Genomic DNA, 21455 nt, shown 5'->3' on the forward strand with positions numbered 1-21455 from the left:
TTCATTATCTGTCAGGCTGTACTCCAGCACGTGTATCCCGCTATTGTATTTGCAATGGCCTGATATTAACTCCTGTTTTTCCCCAGTCCTTGTCTGCACTGCTGGGGCTTATCTCTCCACTTGCCAAGTGCTCTCCTGGCAGCAGGACTGACAGAGAGCCCGGCTTGGCAGGGAGAAATCGGGCAGCACTTGCTGACCTGTTCTCTTGCTCCCTTCAGTGAGGCTGAGTCCTGTTCCTCCAGCCACCTCTGGCCCTGGGTATGGGGCAGCCTGGCCTGGTGGGTGGGATTAGCATCTTTCCCTACACCCATGGACACAGAGAATCAGGGAAAAATCACTTTTAATGTTGATATCCCCGTTGCGTTGAGCCTCTACAAAAACTACTGCCTGGTCTGTCCCACCCCGAGGTCTCGGTGCGAGCCTCTCTCACAGCAGCAGGTGTGTGTGGAGAGGAGGATGGTCCAATGCACATGGAGGGGGCTGCACTCGGGGGGAGCGGGGCTCCTTGCCCTGTGCCTGGCAGGGCTCCGGGAGTGCTGGGCTGCGATGGTCAGCGCGGGCGAGGCGCTGCAAGCGGGCGTGTCACACAAATAAACGTGTGCTGGGGCCCTGAGCTGCGCGTGGCACCCCCAGATCGCACATCCTCCTCATGGTGGGGACCACATCTTGCAGCACCCAGCACGGCGGGGCTCCGGGCCTCGCTGGGACGGGGATGGTAAATGATGTTAAAGGGCAGTTCTGGGTCGGGCTGCCCCTCCCTGCACTGCTTGCAGGGATGCCATGACAGACACTTTTTCACCTTTCCTTTTTCCACCTCTTCCTTGAGACCAGATGCTACCCTGGAGCGGCTGGGCAGGGGCCCTCGGGCTCCAGCTGGCTGGTGCAGGCTGCCTGGCTGGTTCAGCCTGCCGGGGGCTCATCCTTTCTCGCCTGGGGATGGGGCTCTGCACAAGTCCTGCAGGGAGGGGCGGCACGAGCGGGCGGGCAGGCAGCGAGCGAGTGCAGACCTCCTGCTGCTGGACATGAGCCTCATGGCAGGAGACCCCCATGCTGCAGACCTGGAAAACACAAGCACAGCCTGCTACAGGTGGCCAGAGCTTGCCCTGCCTGACCTGCTGCTGCTCAAGCCTGCAGCACCTTTCCTAGCCGGGGTATACTAGTGTAGGCACAGGTTTCTAGTGAAAACATGAGCCAAGGTCTCACTTCAGTCTCTGACATCCAGTCTGCTGTGGAGAGCAGACCCTACTCCATATCCCTTGACCTCGCTCTAGCCCTCACCAGCACACACACCTGCACGGGCTCCAAACCACCCTGTTTGGCTTTGCTGCCTGAAACTAGATTTTACACTACTTAAAATGAGTGACCTCCCACTTGCTGGAAAAGGAATGTTGCACCAAGAGGCAGGTTCCTACCTCCAGTCTGCACGGGCCTCCAGCGCTGTGCTCTGGCCACGCTGCTGCTCAGGTGATTAATGGGGCGAGATTGGAGCTTTCCTCTGGCGACTTCTCACCTTCCGACAATGTCCGCTGCTTGCGCCCACCTGCAGCAGCAAGAGTGCTCAGGGCAGGGGTGCTGGGACCTAGGGGTGCTCAGAGCTGGGGTGCTGGGACCTAGGGGTGCTCAGGGCAGGGGTGCTGGGACCTAGGGGTGCTCAGAGCTGGGGGGCTGGGACCTAGGGGTGCTCAGGGCAGGGCACAGGGCTGGGCCAGGACCTAGTGGCTGGCTCTGCCTGAGCTAGCCCCAGGTGGCTTTGCCTGCTGCTGAGGTACTGACAGGGAACCAGGCTTTTCCCTGCTCCATACCAGCCCCATGCAGGGCGTTCCCAGGACAGGGCTGGGGAACAGCTGACACAGGCAGTGGGGTGCCAGGACAGAGCTCTCCCCTGGGTCAGTCACTCACTGAGGGATCTCAGCAGCCTCTTGCCCAGCGCCTCCTCAGAGCTGCTCGGTGATGAGCTGGTCCCGGCCTCTCTGCCCGGGGACTCCACTTCCAGGACGGTCCCGCAGCACTCACTGTCTGCAAAAGCCCAGCACGACTGCAGCCCTCAGGGCACCGTGGCCTCGCCACCCCCGGGGTGAGGTGTGTGTGCCCCCCGGCCAGACTCACTCTGCCTCTTGCTGTTCTCCTCGTTGTCAGCCAGCTCCTCCTGGATGAAGGGGATGCCCTCCATGCGCAGGAACACTGACTCGCTGGGGCTGCGCAGCCCCTCGGAGCGGCTGCCTGCAGGAACACAGGGCAGGGAGCTGCTGTGCCCTGGCCAGTATGGGGCAGGATGCCAGTCATGGCACAGCTCCGGCTGCCAGGGACCCCGGGGACACGAGTGCAAGGCAATGAGGAATTACACTGCAGCTGTGTGGATCCACAGGTGTGTGTATGTGAATGCCTGCACAGCATCCGAGCCCCACTCCGTGTGCAGCTGCATCCCGAAGGTGGTGTGTGCAGCATGCCAGAGGGTCCCAGCACAGACCCCCCAGGGGACATGCAACCGGTGCCTGTGGCAGGGAAGGAATGCTGCTGGGTGACTCACACATGATGCTGTTCCTCTCATTCAGGAGGGTGGCAGGGTCCTCCTTGGGTGTCTGCGGGGTTCCCCGCGCAGTCGAGGCCTTGGTTGAATCCCTGTCGAAGGCCTCCATGTCGGGGGACTGGGGCGAGCTGTCCATCCGGCTGGCCACCAGCGCGTTGTGGTACTGCTGCCGGGTCACCTGGGCACACACACGTGCACCCAGCTCAGCGGGCACCGAGCCCCCCACGACCTCTCGGAGACTCGGTGGCTCCAAACCTCCAGGCAGCAGGAGTGAGTGCAGGACTCCTCAGCACCCACGGGGCACCCACCAGGCTCCTGGGGCGCAGTGGGGCAAGAGGGTGCCTGGACAGGGGTGGCCAGGGCGGGACAGTCCCTGCCAGCCCTGCCCGTACCTTGACGAACTGCACGTCGCAGAGGATGTGCACGGAGTAGTCGGGCGTGTAGATGTTGTTGCTGCTGCTGTGGAGCTGCGTGCTGCTGCCTCCATAGTCCTCCCGGTTGGGGGACTCGGAGCGGTTGAGGCCACTGCAGCGGGACGGGGACCTGTTCACTGCAGGAGGGGACAGCACACAGGCACACACTCACTCTCTGCTCGGGTTCCCAGCGCCGGTGCAGGGCCAAGGTGGAACCAGTCACCTCCAGCGGCTCTTCCCCAGGGGCCCTGAGGGGGACTGCAGCCTGTCCTCAGTGCACACCAGTGTGCAGCCCGTGCCAGGCCAGCCCCACACACACCGAAGGGACTGGGCAGGACTGAGCCGGTGCCAGCAGCAGAGCTTAGGGCAGCTGCCTGGCACTGACAGCCCTCCTGTTAACGCTGGCCCTCTGCACCGAGTTTGGCACAACTTGTCCCGGCTGCAGCTGGCAGCCTGTGAGTATTTGCTTAACCTGCCTCAAGGGCATGCTCCTGCTCACCCCCACTATGACAGATCAGGGGGAGAGGCTGCCATGGCACGCTGGCCTGTCACTCACATTGACTGATGGCCTCTGACACACGGCGTGGCCTCTGACAAACAGCGTGATGGATTTTGTCTAGTCAGTGATTTGTTAGGGAACAAAGGCAGTTCGTTCCTTGCATAGGTGACGTTGTGCTGACTTTGCTTTGCTGCTAAAATGCCTTTTTATTACCCTGATTAACTGGAAAGCAAGGGGGGGCAGGGCAGCAGGCATGCAGGGCTGCAGGTCGCTGTCACCAAAAGCAGCAAGCCAAAACCCCAAGTGCTAAGTGCAGGAAATTACAGGAAGCACACACCAAAGAAAGCCCAAGTTGCCCATGGCTCCCCCTTGTCCCCATCCCATTCTTCCAGGGATTTGCATTGTACTGGGGAGGCTGTGGCAGGACTGCTGTCCCCAATCTGCCACCAGTGCTCCAACCAGGAGTGCTGTGGGTACTGCCCAGCATGCAGGGTGGAGGGGGCTGGGGCACTGTGGACAGGGTGCTGGAAAGAGCCTGTCCCATGCAGAGGTCCCTGGCCAAAGCCATGCCCTGTTACCTGGAGAGCCAGCCAGGGAGTCCCCTCTGCTGAAGGCGAAAGTACGGGACACTGAGACAGGCACTGCAGAGAGAGGGAGGCAGAAGGAGGGAGGGGGCCCAGGGGAAAGGGAGGGATGGAGGTGAGGGTGGGATACAGACCAAGAGAAGAATGAGAAAGAAAATCATGTGCCAGCAGTCCTGGGCTGAGCTCCCATTGCTGTCTCCAGCATCCCCTCCCACCCCTTTTACATCCTCCTGCTTCTGCTCTGGAGAGGTGCTCGTCAGTCCTGGGGACAGGGACACCAGCAGGAACACAGGCTTGAAAGCTGTAGATCAGCAGGTTGCTCTGTGATGAGGTAAGGGGAGGTGAGGCTGGCAGGGGGGATCTGACTCTGCAGAGCCATACAACTGCCTAGAGCCCTGGCATGAGTAGAAAGCATCTTTCCCCCATGGGTTAAGTGCTGGCACTTGGCTTTAGCCCTTTGCCAGCCATTGCCAGGATAGGGGACTTTGTGCTCAGCCTATGCCACCTGGGAAATGGGTGGAAGCTAAATCTCTTGGCATCCAAGATGTTTCTGTGTGTGCAGGCACATGGCAGAGAAGGAATATGCTCTGCAAAAGTCGCTGCCCCAGCCCCACAGCTGCAGGAAGGGGCTGACAGAAGCTCTTTCAGGGTGATGATGCAAAGCAAAGGGATTCATGTGTCAGGCTGCCTGCAGCTCCTCACAAGGTCCTGGGTCTCAACAGCCTTCAGCTGATGCGGAGAAGAGCTACCCACTGAGGGCTGATCCTTGCAGGAACTGCAAGAAGCCAGGACCCTGCATCTGGGGCTGCATTGCCACAGAGAAGGTAAATCATAGACACTCACTTTCCATGTTTTATTGCCATGGGTTACAGCAGCAGTGACAATTTCTAGGGCAGGCCATTCAGGGGGAATGGCCTCGACAGCATTCCTGGGCCATGTCACAGGGGATGGGAGAGCCAAGACACAGGGTGAGTGATGCACTCCTTAACACTTGCCAGTCTCTGCTTACACCACTGGCATTGACCACCTTGAATGTAGTGGGAGATGTGAGCCTGCTGGCTGCCAGCCCTTTCCTCCTGCCATTGCCATGATTCCCCCAGCTGCCAGCCCTCCTGCCCGAGGTATCCTGCCCTCCCTCCAGCCACTGTGCTGCAGCACAGCTGAACACTCTAGAAACTATCTGCTGCCTATGTGATTAATGTCTGAAAATTGCTTCAAACGTAAAACCCCCAGGAAATTTGCCCTGCAGTCCCCTTTTCTAATCTCCCTGCTGCTCCCCTAGGAATTCCTGTGTTCTCCCCTGAATTAAAACCTTCTGCAAATAAAAAAGACACCAGCACGAAGTGCTGCCCGGAACGACCTTGTCCTGATGGGAGCAAAGGATGAGTTGATAACCACCAGCACTGACTCCGTGCTCCCCCTGCCTGACCCTCCCACAGCGTTTGTCACACACAGCACCAGTGCCAAAGATCAGCTGGAGATAAACCAGTTACCTAACAACAGTTAATTAATAACAAACTGTTAAATGCTCTGGGTTGATGTCTGAATTCTCAGCTCTGATACTCTACTCACACTCCTTCTAGGTTTTCCTTCAAGGAGGAAAGAGGATGCCAACCTCCACCACAGGAGAGATGCCCTGTCACCTCTGCCTCTCAGCCTGCCTCCTTTCTGGGCAGGGACAGACACAGGTCTGTCCCACTGCAGGCAGGAATGGCGGCATGGCAGAAAACACCTCCTGGCAGGGTCGGGGCGAGCACGGGGAGCAAAGGCGCCCTGAGCAGCAGAGTCCCGGCAGGCGGCACTGCAGGCGTGCACGGCTGCTCTGGCACAGCTCCACTGCGCCTCCTGCCCTGCCTGGCCAGGGCACACTCACTGCCTGAGCCCCAGCGGGCCCTGAGCACTGTCACCTGGGATACAGGACATCAGCCACACCCTGGCACAAACTGGCCACTTCACTGATTGCCTCTGTCCAAACCGGCTGCACTGTGGACACAGGAAGCAGGAATGTGCACTCAGGGGTTAATCCATCAGTCCACAAGCCAGCCTTTTGCACGGAGGCAGAGCAAGCAGCAGGAAATAGATGAACCCTAGAGCTGCAGAAAGACTGGGACCCACCTGCCCCAAGAAACTCCCCCGGTCCTCTTGATGACATTCCTCTTTACATCTCCCTAAAGAATGTATTTAGTGGGTTCCAGTTTTGATTAGGCAGGGAGAGCATCTCAGCTTACCATCAGCACTGCAGATCTGGCTGCAGCATCTGGGGTTTGGATGAGGACTGGGATTGGGCAGCACCTCGACCTGCCCCTGAGCCACATGTGATTAAACATTCGTAGGGATTATAGCAAAGAAGGGGGTACCTTTCAATCTCCCCTAATCAGAGCTCCCTCTTAACTCCTGCAAGCAGGGATCTGCTTCTTAACCCATCAGCTCTGCAGGCAAGGAATTTAAGGGCATTTGACTAATTTCCCACCTCTACGTGCAAATACCTCACAGGTACATCAACCATCTCTGCAATTCCCAAGCAGCCTAATGCAGGGCCCATGTTCAGGTTGTGCCCTGAGGCTCAGGAAGGCAAATGGGACTAGAGGTGTTATGCTGAGACCTAGAATCACACCCACCTGTGGGCACTGCCCCTTGCAGCAGCCATGCTGGGACCCACCAGCAGAGACCTGGCACATGGTAGAAACTTCAAAAGGACATCAAAGGGACCTCCAAGTCACTCTGTGGGGTCTTTGCTGCATCAGCCCCTCAGCATGCTTTTTCTCTGTCTACCTTGGCACAGTCTGAGCTGTTTTGCACGGGGAGAAAAGCCATGGCTCCTCCAGCCAGCCAGTGCTGCAGAGAGGTTTAAGGGCCTCAGCCTGGAACCAAAATACTTACGTAGGAAGGAGGATCCTGCCAGACTTCCCATTTTTCGCACATCGTTTTCTGAAAGAACAGTGGGAGGTGTGGGAATAGCAGAGGAAGGGCTCCTGCCCCATGGCCCAAAGCAGGGCCACCCCACCCCATGGCCAGCCCCTTCTCCTGGCACCAGCTGGTTTAGTCTCTGTGGATGCTGCTGAAGGAAAGGCAGGGCCAGAGGGAGCCCACAGAGGCTCACCTGAGGAGACAACAGCCATGATGGCAGGGACACCATAGTAGGTGAACGCCCCATTCTCAAACCGCAGTCCTTCCTTGCCGACCTCCACCTGCACCTTCCCCTGGGAGGAGGAAAACCCTGTTGGACAGGCACCCCTGACCCACCCAGGGCTGCAGGGACCCCTGCCATCCCATACAAGAGGATGGGCATCTTTGCTGACAGAAGCAGCCTAGAACAAGGTGGCAAGGAGAAGACAGGGCCACCCTGCCCTGCCACCCTCTGCTTGCTGCTGCCCCAGGCACCTGCAGGATGAGGACAAAGTAGTCGACAGGGCGGTTGCGCTGGTACAGGTAATGCTCTGCTGCCTTCTTGTTCTTTCGGTCATACTTGAGCTCCTGGATGACATTGGGGTGCTTCAAGAGCCGCAGCAGGATCTTCTCAGAGAGGTAAGGGGACTTGAAAGGCTCCACTTCTAGAAGAGAAGCAACACACACATGCTATGCTCAGCATAGCTTCCCATATGCTGGAACCCCTCATCCTCTGAGCTGCATGGCCCTGCCCCTGCAGCCTAAGCACCCACTGCCAAGAGGGGAGCCAAATGCAGACCTGCACTGGCAGGCACTGGAATGTCCAGGCTGTAGGTCCAGGCAGGTGGAAATTGATCCAGGAATGGCTTAGGGATGCCCTGTGGGGCTGGTGCTGCAGGGCTGGCACAAGGGCAAATATACCTGTTGCCATGAACCGATGGGTAGCCAGGAGGAGCTGTGGGGAGATCTTCACCTTCATCTCACTCTCTGAGAGCCTGAAGATGGAGAAATCCTGGGGCTTGCGTCCCCGGTGGGGAACCCGCTCCTTCTTCCGATTGTCAGCTGCAGGCAGAGCAGAGCAGTCACTCCTGCAGCAGCCACAAACAAAGCTGCTGCTGCTGCAGGGCCCCATGCCACATGCACACCTATGGACAGGCATGTCTTGCTGCACCCTATGGCAGGGCTGCTGTGGAGCAGCAGATGGAGCAGTGGGACACAAAAAACCTGCTGTGCATCCAGCCTTGGGAGCAGCTTCTGGGGAAGGGAGCAGGACTGTGAAACACACTCCTCAGGAACAAGCCCTGGGCTGCCCTGGCTGGATGCATCACCCAGAGTTGCAAATGAGCTTGAGAACCACCCATTTCCTGCCCAACACAGATGTTCCTAGGTCAGGCCCTACCCAGCCACCCACTGCTGATGCTGGTACTTCTCTATCTTGAGCATTCAAGACTCCTTGACACTTGACACAGCATCTCTCCATCATTCTTGTCTTTCCCATTATGATCACAAATTACTCTGGGGAAGAACCACAATTTGCTCTGGCCTGTTTCCTACCCACATCTCTCTGTCTGTGCAGGCTCCCACCCTGGCTCCTGCAACTGCTGTAGCTGCTGTGGGACACTAACTGTACAGATCCGTCTCATCCAGGATCTCGGACTTGATGATCTCCTCAATGACATCTTCCAGGGTGACAATGCCCATCACCTCGTAGAACGGGTCTCCTTCCCCTTCGTTGTTCACCCGCTGCACGATGGCCAGGTGGGACTTTCCTGCAGGGGAAAAGCAGAGTGGCAGTGAGACACCTGCCCCAGTGACCCCAAGAGGGTCCCTGGTGTGGGGGGCAGGCAGGTGGGCAGGGTTTGTGTGGTGTGAGGCTCAGATCACAGCAGACACTGTCACCCAAACCCACCCCACCTGTGCTAGCCCAAGGAGAAGGGCTGGACATGCAGCCCAGCCTAACAGGGCAGCTGCTGTGCAGACTGATCTGTAGATGTAGGCTCTTTTTTGGGGCCACCTTCTCTCTTTACCCAGGCTGTGAGTCACTCTGTTCAGCTCTTTGAAAGGCTCCTGTGCAGGAATGAAATGTACATTATACCAGCTCTTCCTTACCCTCAGCTTCATTTGCATGAAACAACTCTTAACAGAGCAATGAGGCAATGTTCTCCAACACAGAAATGTGAATGTGTCCTTGGCTCTACTGATTTCCCATATCCTTCCTGGTGTTTTCTTATGCTGTTAATTATCTTTCCTATTAAATTGCCAGGAACAGCTCCCCCTAATCTTTCTATCCATCACTGCATAGATCAATATTATGTTTTTTCTTAAAATATGGGCAAAGCCTCCATCTCCTTAAAACAGCAGCTGGTTTTTATGCAGAAATATGCATGCTTGTTTGCAGCTTCCAGCCAAGCTCCTGCACAACTCTTGGGTGAACCATCTGGATGCAGACAATGAACACTTTTCAAGCCATCAGCTTGCACCTGAAATTCTTCTCCAAGCCCTGCCCTTGACAGCATCTTCTCTATGTTATCTTAAACAAGAGAGTGGGACCAGGACCTTCAGCTGCAATGATGGTGACTCCTGCTTAGAAGTTCCAGTGTTCCTGGATCACAGTTTCAGCTGCCTCACTTGTCCCTTGTAAGCTGGCAGCTCTGCTGACACATTCTCAAATTTCTTGGTTTTGGCATACTTGAAACATTTCTATTTGTTTTTGCATGTCCAGCTCTCTGTGAGCTGTTTTGACTTTTTCAACATCTCCCTTCCCTTACTGGCTGTTCTGATTTATGGTCCTGCTCAGCATCTTGATCAGAACCCAGCTACCAAGCCACAAAGAACTTCTGGGTTTCTAGCTCCAACATGTTCTTGGTCATGTAAATGGAACAGCACTGGTTTTTTTACTGCCCATGTGGCTCCCACACTACTCAACAGTGCACACAGAGTCTGAACATTTAGTTTTACTTAAAAGCACCCTCAGTGGCACCACAGCCAAAAACTTCTGCTCCCTCTGCTCTGCATCCCTGAGGTCTCCTGTTGCAATGCCTGCACAAACCCAAAAGTACTGCAGAGACTCTGGAAAGCTGCTAACACCTTATTTTCCCCTGGGCCTCAGTGCTGAGCTCCTTGAGCAGCAGTGGTCACCCAAAATGGGGGCAGGTCCCCTCTGCTATGCAGCTGCCTCTGCATCCACTTCCACAAGCCCATCCCAACAAGCTCTCCTGCTGCTCCTGACAGGGGATGTGAGCAGTATTCATGCATGGAGATGTGACAGGGTGGGCTCCTGCCGGGTGTGCAGCTCCTTCCTCACCCAAAGTGCCTCCTGGCTTGTCCCTGCAGAGGTGCAGGGCCAAGCACACCCAGGGCAGCCTGGCAGTCCCAGATAATCTTGCTGGGGACCATGTGACCTTCAAATAACCCTGCCCTGGATCTGAGACGAGCAGACGACATTTCTCAGCTGAAGATCACCACTATACATTTCTCACAGCAAATCCTGGGCATTTTCCACAGTATAAATTCCCTCCTCCTCATACCAAGCTTTTATTGCAAGATTTCAGAGAGCAGCTCACTGCCTCCCACGCCTACAAATTTAGAAATGAGAACATAACATTGCAGCAAGTAGCACTGAGATGCACTTTAAAAAACCAAATCAATAGCCCTGGGGCACTGAAAATTCAGTATGTTCTTTGGAGTGGGCTATTTCACTCCTTTCATACATAGGTTTGTGCATCTTTTCTGTTCAGTGGGAAATAAAGCAACACAGCACTTAAAAAGAAAAAAGCAGAGGAGTTGGCTGCAAGACAGCAGCAACAGCTACGTTTCATCTTAGCAAAGTCCAGCTTTTGGAAATGTCTCCTTTGCCAAACCTGCTCCCAAACACTGGGGCCATCTGGTCTCCTACAAGTCCTCGGGTGAGCAAGGAAAGGGAAAAAGTTATTTCTTTTGGCTGAGAGCTTGTTGTTAATGACATTTACATGCAACCCAAAACCACCAAGTCCTTACAAAAAGCTTAGGTGCTACTTAAAGGCAGTCAGAAAGTGATGGAGGCAATTCTTTTTTTGGCCAAACACCTACATCGACACTGCAATTTACACTAGAAATGTGATTCAAGCTCCATGTTCACATAGCTGCAAATGAGATTATTTAGAAATAACCCAGCACCATTAGCCTGGAAGGAGACCCATGGTTTCACTGCACTGGGGGCAGAGCCAGTAGGGTTGTTAGAGCACTCCAGAGTTCTTTATTTTCACAGAAAATAAACACTTGTATTCACACTCCAAACCCCCAGGTTCATGTTTCCAGGCTAACACCCACGTTAAAAATGGAGCATGTACCCAGCAATGGAAAATTGCTGCAGTTCAGGGCGGTTGCTGCTGCCCATGCCCAGAGGGCTGATCCCAGCCCAAGCTGGTATCCATGTCACAAAAAGCCCTGAATGCCAGCCAGTCTCGTCCTTTAAGCGAGTGCTGCTCGCAGCTGCTCCCCTCTGGAGAGGGCTGACATGCTCCAATTTCCCACCTGAGGGACATGAGATCATTTGCAAAGTTGTGTCCCACCCCCCTGCCCTGACTGGCTCCTGTATCTCCCCCCATCAGCTTTTTATCAGACCCCATAAATTCTGGGGAGGGTTTGCAGGTGCCTTGGCTGTATGCTGTGCTTGTTCCCTCCGGGGCAATGCCAAGCTCAGCTCCATCCCTCTGCCCGGCCCTGGGAGCTGCTACGCTTGCACAGGAGGAAAAGCCGTGGCCTTTAGAGCACGTACAAGAATCTGGGCAATGAGATGGAAGCAATGTCTAAGGGAGGGTGGCATGGGGACAGACCTGGGCATGCCAGAGAGGTCATCTGCCTCTGCAGCCATTATCCAGCATGTCAGCCTCAGTAAGAGCACAACAGAGGGAGGTAAATCATTTAAACAAACCCCCAGACTTGATCTGAAACAGCTTTAAGATCTATAAAACTGATTCCAAAAACCGTGCTATTGTAACCACTGCTTGATAGCTCAAATGAGATGAATTATTAGGGTGAGCTGCTTCCCCACTAGCAAGCTGTCACATGTGAACTTTACAGGGCTGTGGCTGATGCAGGGAAGCACAGTGAAACACTGGAGAATCAAAGCCTTGGTTTGGCAAATGCTGGAACAAATGGGCAATTAACTTTGCTGGTGCGAGCAGCTCTGCCGCAGGACTGCTCTCGCTCAGGAAGTCGAGAGGTGATTAAGTGTCTGCTCAGCACGGGATACAACTGCACTAAATTCTTTATGAGCTACATGAAATCTGCTCTTTTCAAACAACAGCTTCAGTCGAAAGTTAATGCCTCAAAATGCTAAATTACAGAGCTAATATAAACAGCTGAGAGCTTCCAGATGGAGCAAGCATCTGAACAGATATCCAAAGCTTTTATGCCCCATTTTTAGGAGCCTTGTTTTCCATAGGCACCTAAATGACCTTGGGCTCATAGATCCACCCCAAAGCACCTTCCCCAATGATGGAACAGGGTTTGAACACATGGAAATGCCTTGACTTCTGGGAAAGAAAGTGTTGCTGGGTTCAAATATAGCCCAGACTACTTCTTTATCATTTTTTATATAGGTACCGTGCCAGAGGAATGTTAAAGATGCTTTAGCCTTGTCTCTTGTTCCCCAGAATGAACATCTTAAGCATGAAATTAATTTTAATAAATTTTACGGTAAGATCTGAAGTTGTTATTAGGAGATCAAAGGTACAAACCTGTGCCTGAACTACTTACAGCTACAAAATGGAAGGAAAAAAAATTAAATAAGGTTGATTTGTGAAACAACCATGATATAACTGAAATCTATTTTCTGTGTGCTTTTCTTCAGAGCCCTTCACAGGAGCTGCTAGCATCTCTGTGCCCTCTTGCTGACCTGCATCTGAAGAAAGTGATTTGAAAACCTTGAATTGGAAATGTGTGAGTGTGATCCTGTGTTACCACAACTCTGCACCATGGGTGAAAGCACACATTGTGTCTAGAGGAAATGCACATCTAAGCAGGGAGGAAATAACCAAGAGGGCTGCAGGGTCACCCAGCTCTACAGGAATAAGAGCTATGTAAAGGAAAAACTGTAAATCCTACCCTAAACCAAGCCTTTCTCAGAGACAAAAACTTCACCTGCTTACATCTGTCTGTAGCCTTCCTCATATTCTCCTTTTGTGCTTTTCTCAATCCTCAGGAAAACTGTAAACACGGTGGAACATTTGGAACAGCTGATCTATTACCATTGCAGATCAGGAGGGTAAGGAGGAGATTAGAGGGGGCACAGAACCACATCTTCCCTCTGTTGAGCAGCAGGATCCTGACCTGGTACCAACAGCTCAGGATGAAGGTGCTCTGAAGAGGGAAGTGGGTGGCAGGGTGCCCTCTCCCAAGAACTTGGCTCTCTCCTGCTTTGCTGAATGCCACCCAGAGCAGGCCTGATCCTGGGATTATTGGGGTGGAGTAGAGCAGTCCAGGGCTTGCACAGTTTAATGGGAAAAGCACAGTAATGTTTCAGGCAGAATTGCAGCATGAGACACTGAGATCATTTTTTGTCTATCAGCAACTTGCTCTCAGCCTGGCAATCACATTCCAGGGGACACATAGGTGCTAGTTCCTGGGTAAAACTGGCTCCTTAACCCACACAACTGCCTTGGGAGGTCATGGCTTCAGCTCATCAAGATACCCAGCAGAGTGATTATAACACTTGCAGAAATCTCCTGAAAGCTGAGTTAAATTTGAAGCAACCCTGTGTGCTTACAACGCCTGTGGGATCAGAAAGATGGTACAAAAAGCATCTGAATTGTATTGACCCCAACTCCTGGCAATTGTAAGCGCTTTCTCCAGCTACATTCAATTTGCAGAAGTCTAATAGAGGCTGTGGAACATTTTGAAATGTAAAGACAGACCCTAGGGCAGAGCTGTCCTCCACAGGACAGGTTGTTTTCCCTGCTAAGTCTGAAAGTTTGGGGTTTGGAGGATTTATTTTTAGTAACTCTTAAAAGATGCCAAGCCACAGAAGGCTAATTTGAGTTGCAGCTCAGCCTCTGCCCTGCTGCAGGAAAACGAACATTAAGAGCAAATTTCTACTGTTCCTCTGACAGAGGAAAGTGACTTGCTAAAAGGTGCACAGACCCCTCCAGGAAATGAGTCAACAAAACCCATAGACAACTTGAGGAAGGGACAAGACTATGACTTCCCAGAGGCACTACAAACAAGGAGATGGACCTCACAGAAGAGGTTCACATGAGGAGTTATATCACTGGACTGGAGCTGCAACATGCATTATCTTCAAGAAAGGAGGAGAAACAGATTGTATCACCCACAACATTTCACACTGAAAAAATGCATAAACCCTTCCTCATAGCTCCACATTGCCTAGGTAAAGTTTATCCTACAGAAAGCTCATCTGCCTCCCAACATAGCTTTAGCTTGCTAAATATGCTGCAATTGTTTTTTGGGTTTTTTTTTTTGTGTATTAGGTATCTTCTCCTGGGAGCCCAGAATAAAGGCAGGTACTCTAAGGTGTACCAATACAAATTGCCAAGAGATTGTCTCCCAATTTTTTCATTCCTTCAGTATTTTCATCTTCCTTCACCAGGCTTCAGGTGGTAAAATTACTGTACTGGTATGTATTTTCATATTTCTCTTTAAGAGGGGACACACTTTGTGCAGTGTCCTTCACTTAGCACTTCTCAGTTAATGCTGCACAACAATATAAAAAACTAGTTTCCCTGAAAAGATGGCAAATTGGATATCCAGCCTTCATTACTCCTGAATCTTTTTGGTGAGTTTTGCTGAGAAGATGAATTCAAAACCATATTGCAGCACAAGTATTTTCTTCCTTCAGCTGAACCTGTCTCACACTGCTGTAATGTTGTTTTTATATATGGTTTTTGCAGCTGCCCTCCCCATTTGGGCTGTGGTTTGAAGCCTACATTATTCTCTTGCAGGCCAGACCACCCTCCTGGTGCTGTTTGGAGTCTTCTCTGGATTTTTCCCAGTTCTCATCAGGACCCTCAATTTAACCACCTCTGCAGGAATCAGTACTGAAAGAGAAATCAAACAGTGGCCACAGCAGCAGGGCTGTGAAAAGGCAGAGGTGAGGAGTGTGACCAGTTCTGCTGGTGTAGCAGGAGCCAGGTTTTGTTAACCATGAGCTCACAGCTGCTCGTGGGTGCCACAACCACACAGGGCCAGTGGCTCCCTTGGTGCTACTGAGTGTGTGCTACTATTCCAGACAGTTTAAATGTTAAATTAAATGGAAAGCTGATGCTACAGGTCTGTGAAAGGTGATCTCTTCCACACAGAGTCCTGCTGGGCGAGAGGCAGTTTGTGACACATCTGTGGATTAAAATCAAGGTAAACACCAATGCATCTTAATGGAACTACACTCAAACGAGGTTAGTGTGAGCATACCTAGAAACCAAAGAAGGAAAACTTCCCTCAAACCCTCCTATAGAAAATCAAAGAGGAAAAAAGGCTGATTATCTTCATAGCTGGGACAGAACAGCAAGAGAAAAGAAATGCTTCAGGTAAACAAGGATAATAGTGAGATATCAGTGAGTAAGAGACAGAAAATGAAAGTGCTGTGTTTAATAAACCCTTGACATTTTCAGTAAGAAAGAACAAATCTTTGTGTACTGTGGCAAGGAGCTCTAGCAGTGAAATCGTGTTACTTACACATTATGCAAAAAAATGACATTATGGGTATAGTGGATGTGGCAGAACATTAATCATTAGTGAACAGATCAGAAGTACACAATGCTATCCAGGAAAGAAGGATATAAAATGTTATAGGTATTTTGAATAAAATTTATAAAAACAAAAATAAATAAAAGACACAAAATTGTTTGAGTTAATAATGAGAAAAGGAAAGAAAAGCTGGCTTGTGATAGACATAAGGAGGTGATTATTAAAGCCCATCCTTACCAGAGACTTTAATTTCCTAGAAAGAGACTGGACTTTATCAGTGGGAACATTTGCTGTCCTGCAGGCACCTTGGATGTGTGAAGTGATGAATGCCTTCATTAAACACTCACTGAGCCAACAAGCAATCAGCCTACTTTCTAATTAGTGAAGGTGTCTCAGAAGACCTGGCTATGGAAAGCAACCTTGATTGGATCAAACAAGATACTTCACCATAATTCAAACGGACACAGAAAAGGAGACAGTGATAAAGATTCTTAATTACAAATGGGAAATCTTTATTTTAAAAATTAAATGGCCAAGTGAACAGGGCTGATGCAGCAGTGGATGGGGCTGAAGGCAGCTGGGAGCTAACATCTGTCACAGTGTGGGAGTCAGTATGAGAACCTGTATTTGGAACTGGAAAAACAGAGTTTAGGAGGGTTTGGAGCTGGGCTGGGGGTAACTATTTGCAAATTCAGGGTACTGGGGGTGACCAAATGCCTACAAATAGAGGAAAGATTAATCAGAAGAAAACATTGATTATTGGGAAGAAGAACATTTGGGGGAAGAGCTGGAATTGCTAAACACCATGCAGAGTTACATAGGAAGACCAAAAGCAAGGCTTTTCAGCCATGTAGTTCAGAAAAGACAAGGAGAAGTGAGGTGGTAACAGAAAATATGTTTATGGAGAGCTCTAAATAGGGGCTGTAGCAAAACACCCCAGAAGGCCACAATGGCAGACAGATATAAAGGAGGAAGAACCTGAAGTTAATGAAACAAAGTTAAAGAAGGATGAATAATCTTCATCTGAGATGAAGACCAGCATAGGAAAGTGCAGGGCAGGTAGCAAGGTTTGTCACCAATCCCATGAGCTCAGGGAGCACCACACACCAAACAGCTGTGTTTAAGGGCAGACAGGACAGCAAGCAAAGGGCAGGGAACCAAGCAACCACAAGTCCATTTTCATAGGTCTATTGATCCATAGGGCTGTAGAAGGAATTTGGAGAGGGAAGTGTATCAAAGTAAATCAGATAAATTGCAGGAGAGCCTGACCAAGGGACAGTGTGCCAAAATCATCTGACACCTCTGTACAAGAGAAAGGCAGAAGAGACCTCAGGTGAACTTCAGTGCTATTGCAGGAAAATACAGTTAGGAAGGAACTGCCAAGCACATAAGGAATTGGGAAGACAAGAGAAACTGGCATGGGGGGAGGGCATGGACTACTGCAGCTCACCAAGGTTGAACCCAGAGAACAATCTCCATGCTTTTGCTAAGAGTCTTGTATAAAACCCAGGAATGTTCTGATTTTCTCCATTAGGAGCCTCCAGTTCTGCTGAGGGTGAGGTGGTGGCACACAGAACTCACTCTGCAATCCTGAGTGGTAGTGGGAGCACAGCTGAACATCTCTGGAGAAGACGCTGACCTGCATGTATCTGATGAGCACATTCCTGGCACACTGAGAAATGTCCCATCCTCTCCTCCTCCCACCTCTAAAAACGAGCAGGAGATGATGCAGAGAGAGGCTTTCTCTGCATCTGGAGTGGACCAGGTTGGCCCTTCTCACATGATCAGCTCTGCCTGCGGCAGAGCGGCGCCAGGCAGCCCAGGAGCCAAGAGCTGCCCTCGTGCATTACATAATGCAGCCTGTCACTGCTGCAGCCACCGCTCAGACTCACCCACCACACTATGACGTAGCCAGGAGCACGCGGCAAAACACAGTTCCCAGTGGGAGGGAAAAACACATGCTGTGCGTATTCTCAAGGTATGGTTAATGAAATACAGCTCTCAGCATCTCTCGGGCTGCTGGCAGCTGCTGCATTATGAATGCTGTCACAGCTGCAAAAAAGTACAGCTCTTTCTAAGGGCTTCATCTTTTCTTCTTCCTTTAAAGCACTTGCATAGAAACACTTCATAGACCTCCTCCTCACTGCTAAGCTGAAAATGTGAAAGCTAAGTAATGAGAAGCGATTTCCTGTCATGAACTCCTTCGCACAGAACAGAGCAGGGAATGCTGTCTGGGCAATGGTGCAAGGCAGGTACCATGCCCGTGCTGCCAGGCCACTGCAGACACACCAGCCCCTGGGGGACAGGCTCACCTGCTCAGCCAGCAACCTGAGAGGCCAAAGGCTCTTACAGTCTTCATGACATCACGGGTACATCACGGACTGCTGGCCCTCAATCCACCCGGGATGTTCCACCAGGTGACACCAGGGTCATCGACACACAAGCACATGCAGGGACCAATTCCCCCCAGCATCCCTGGTACCTGCCACATCCTGCCAGGAGGTCATACGGAGCTGCCCGTGAAGGCTGCTAACCTGGAAATCACTGGGGGTGCAGAGGGGCGCAGGGGAAGCCCGAGGGGTGGGGAGGGTGGCCCGGCGTCCTCACCCTTCTTGAACTCCTCAAGCAGCGTGTCGAGGCGCGTGTCATTGAAGACGCAGTGGAGCGGGCGGCGGTAGAAGCGGGTGACAGTCTGCAGGGGAGTGCAGTCATCAGGGTCCACAAAGGCCAGGTCTTTGACAAACAGCAGGTCGACAATGTTGTCGCGCCGGTCACCCTCATAGACTGGGATGCGGGTGTAGCCAGATCGGAGGATCTCAGAGACGGTGGCGAAGTCCAGCACAGCATCGGCCCGGAGCATGAAGCAGTCGGCCAGCGGGGTCAGCACATCTTCCACCACCTTGGTGCGCAGCTCCAGCGCGCCCTGCACCATGGCCAGCTCCTCCCGCACCAGGTCGCCGTGGGGGCCAGCGGCGCGCAGCGTCTCCAGCAGCCGCTCCCGCGTAGAGGAAACGCTGAGCTCCTGCCGCAGCGCCCAGTCCAGCAGCCGGCTGAGCGGGTAGCACAGGGGGAAGGCGGCCAGCATCAGCAGCCGGGTGAGGCAGAGCGTGCGGGAGGCGATGGCCAGCCCGTGCCGCGAGCACACCGAGTAGGGCAGCACCTCTCCGCCCAGGAAGACGGCGGCGGTGCACAGCAGCACCGGCAGCCAGGGCGCTCCCCGCGGCCCGCCGGCCGCCGCCGCGGGCCCGCCGCCGGGCAGCGAGGCGCAGAGCCAGCCGGCCAGCGCCGCGTTGGCCCCCGCCTGCCCCAGCAGCAGCGTGCACAGCAGGTAGGTGCCGCCGCCGCCGCGCACCGCCTGCACCCGCCGCGCCTGCTCCCGCTCGGCGGCCGAGCCGCTGTTGCGCAGGACGCGGAGCTCCAGCGGGTCCAGCGAGAGCAGCGAGAGGCGCAGCCCGCTGAACAGCGCCGACAGCCCCAGCAGCAGCAGGGCGCCCAGCGCCCGCAGCCAGCCCTGCTCGGGCAGCGGCAGCAGCCAGGCGCCGAGCGGCGGCGCGGCCGGCTGCACCCGCAGCAAGAAGCCGCCCGCCGCGCCGTGGTGCGCCCAGGCCCGCCCGTCCCAGGCGCACAGCGAGAAGAGCCGCCCGCCCGGCGCCGCCGCCGCCTCGCCCTTGCGCGGCTCCCGCACCCGCACCTCGGCCAGCGCCGAGCCCGCCGCGCCGCCCGAGCGCAGCGGCCCCACCACCTCCACGTCCGAGGCCCAGGCGCTGCGCTCCCGGCACCGCTCCGCCGGGCCCCGCGCCGCCGTGCTCCCCGCCGTGCTCCCCGCCGCCGCCTCTTCGATGAAGACCAGCCGCGGCTCCCGCTCCCCCGCCGGCCCGCGGCTGCCGTTGCCCTCGGGCGGCGGCTGGAAGTAGAGGCGCAGGAGGAAGCGGCTGCCCTCCGCCGCCTGCACCGCGCCGCCCTCCAGGGACACCCGGCCCGGCGTCGTGTCCTCGGGCCGCAGCCCCAGCAGCCAGGCGGCCCCGGCCGGCGGCCGCGGCGACAGCGAGAAGAAGAGCAGCAGCACGGCGCCCCGGCTCCGGCCCCAGCAGCCGCCGCCGCCGCCGCGGCCCGGAGCCGCCGCCATGCCGCTGTGCCGGCAGCGCAGCGCCCGCCCGCCGCCCCGGGACTGCAGCGGGGAGCCGGCACGGCACGGCACGGCACGGCACCGCACTGCACGGCGCGGCGGCACACGTGGGCCGGGGGGCGGGCGGCCGCCGCGCCACGTGCGACCGGGAGCCGGCCTGCGGCGCCCCTGCGGGAGGGGCCGGCGGAGCGGGGCCGCCAGCCGGGACCGGGGAGTTCGCCCGCACGGCCCGAGCGGGAGCATCCCCGCGGCGGCGGCACCGCGCTCTGCCCGCACCCGGTGGGATGCTGGCGGATCTGCACCGGAGCACATGCGGGGATACGGGGCAGCCCCCGGCCCCGCAGCCAGAGTGGACAGCGGGCCCGAACAGCGAGCTCTGCCCCGGGCACCGCGGGCGCGCTGGCTGCCCGTGTCAGCCCGGGACACTGCCCGTGCCGCCCCTGCACTGTGCGCTCTGCTGAGGGGCTTCTGCTGGCAGCCGCTGGAGCTGGAATTTGCGTTCAGCCTCCCTCTGCTATCTATCCAGGCCCTACTCTTCAGCTTTTCAGTTCAAATTAATTTCCCTTCTTCCCGTGGGAGTGGTTTGATTTTTTTTGGTTTGTTTGGGTTTTTATTAATGGAGGCTTTCTTAAGTCGTTAGATTTGCAGTCTTTCTAGGAAACAAATGTACGACACTGTAACTACATTTATTCTCATGTCTAGACCTGAAGGGGAATGTTGCTAGGGTTTACCAGCTTCAGAAGTATGTGCTCAAGAATGCACTTAGGGACTCTCTAAACTTTTGTGTCTTCTCTGGACCAACATTCACGACAAACTTGAAACGAAGCTGGGGAACTGGAAAGCACTTGCTTACAACTGCAGGAGGCTCAGTAGTGGCAAAGCAGGAAGCTAGAAAATGTCATGGAGTTAAAGGAACTGCCTGAAAAATTCTGATTATTCACTCATTATTGCTCCTATGAAAATAGGTCACTTTCTGTGTCAGTATGTCAGCAGGCAGACAGGCATGAAAAGCTACCAGGGGGATCTGTGCTCCTTTCTGTGTTATGAGACACTCCTCCCTCTCTCTCTCTCTCCATCTCTCTCTCTCTCTCTCTCTCTCTCTCTCTCTGGGAGAGGCAGCTATATATGTTGGTTTTTTTTCCAAATGTGGTAAATTCACTAGGTGTTCACAGAGGCTGTGTGCTGCTTCATAAGCTCTTGCTGATCTTCCACTTTCTAACTCCCCTGGGGAAATATTACCTGGTGCTCTACCTGGGCACGATTGATGAAGGAGCCAAACGATAACCTACATGTGCAGACCTCACCCCAGGTTATGCTGCCTGAGGGACAGATCTCACAATCTGCCCTGAGGAGTACCCAGAGCAGGACCTTGTGGGAACTACTGTCTGAGATAATCCCATATTTTAGCAAGGGCAAGCTGTCATCAGCCCTGAATTTCTCACAGACTTCTTGGTAATGATAGTGCTGTGTAAAGATGGTCTGATTTTGTGCATCACTGCCAAAGCGTTTTGTATTGCTATTTGGGAGCTGTGTACCCATGCCAGTAGTTACTCGTGTTTATTAGTCCATTAAGAAAGATTCCCTTGTCACTGGAAATCCCTGGACGGCGGTTTGGAAACCACTGGTCTAGCCTGGGGCACGTGGGAAAAAAACATAGGACTACTGGAGAAGGAACCACAAGGTGGCAATCTCTCGCCGCACTTCTACTGGCAAAATAACAATCTGGCAATTAAAAAAA

The 21455-nt window shown here is 53.9% G+C and overlaps 2 protein-coding genes across 2 annotated transcripts in view; one reads left to right on the plus strand and one right to left on the minus strand.

The window, feature by feature from the left end:
• Window positions 1-21455, plus strand: part of DNMBP (dynamin binding protein) — a 232417-nt gene that overhangs the window by 115392 nt on the left and 95570 nt on the right. The window lies entirely within an intron of this gene.
• Window positions 324-20096, minus strand: CNNM1 (cyclin and CBS domain divalent metal cation transport mediator 1). Its single transcript, XM_056495094.1, has 13 exons — window positions 18199-20096; window positions 8535-8678; window positions 7831-7971; window positions 7405-7574; window positions 7124-7223; window positions 6904-6951; window positions 4018-4080; window positions 2920-3077; window positions 2528-2705; window positions 2107-2220; window positions 1900-2016; window positions 1413-1540; window positions 324-1058 (listed from the first exon to the last, which is right to left on the minus strand). Exons 1-12 carry the CDS (start codon window positions 20027-20029, stop codon window positions 1461-1463), a joined length of 3144 nt encoding a protein of 1047 aa, XP_056351069.1. The 5' UTR covers window positions 20030-20096; the 3' UTR covers window positions 324-1058; window positions 1413-1460.

This window comes from Oenanthe melanoleuca, chromosome 6, assembly GCF_029582105.1.
Source record: "Oenanthe melanoleuca isolate GR-GAL-2019-014 chromosome 6, OMel1.0, whole genome shotgun sequence".
NCBI lineage: Eukaryota > Metazoa > Chordata > Aves > Passeriformes > Muscicapidae > Oenanthe > Oenanthe melanoleuca.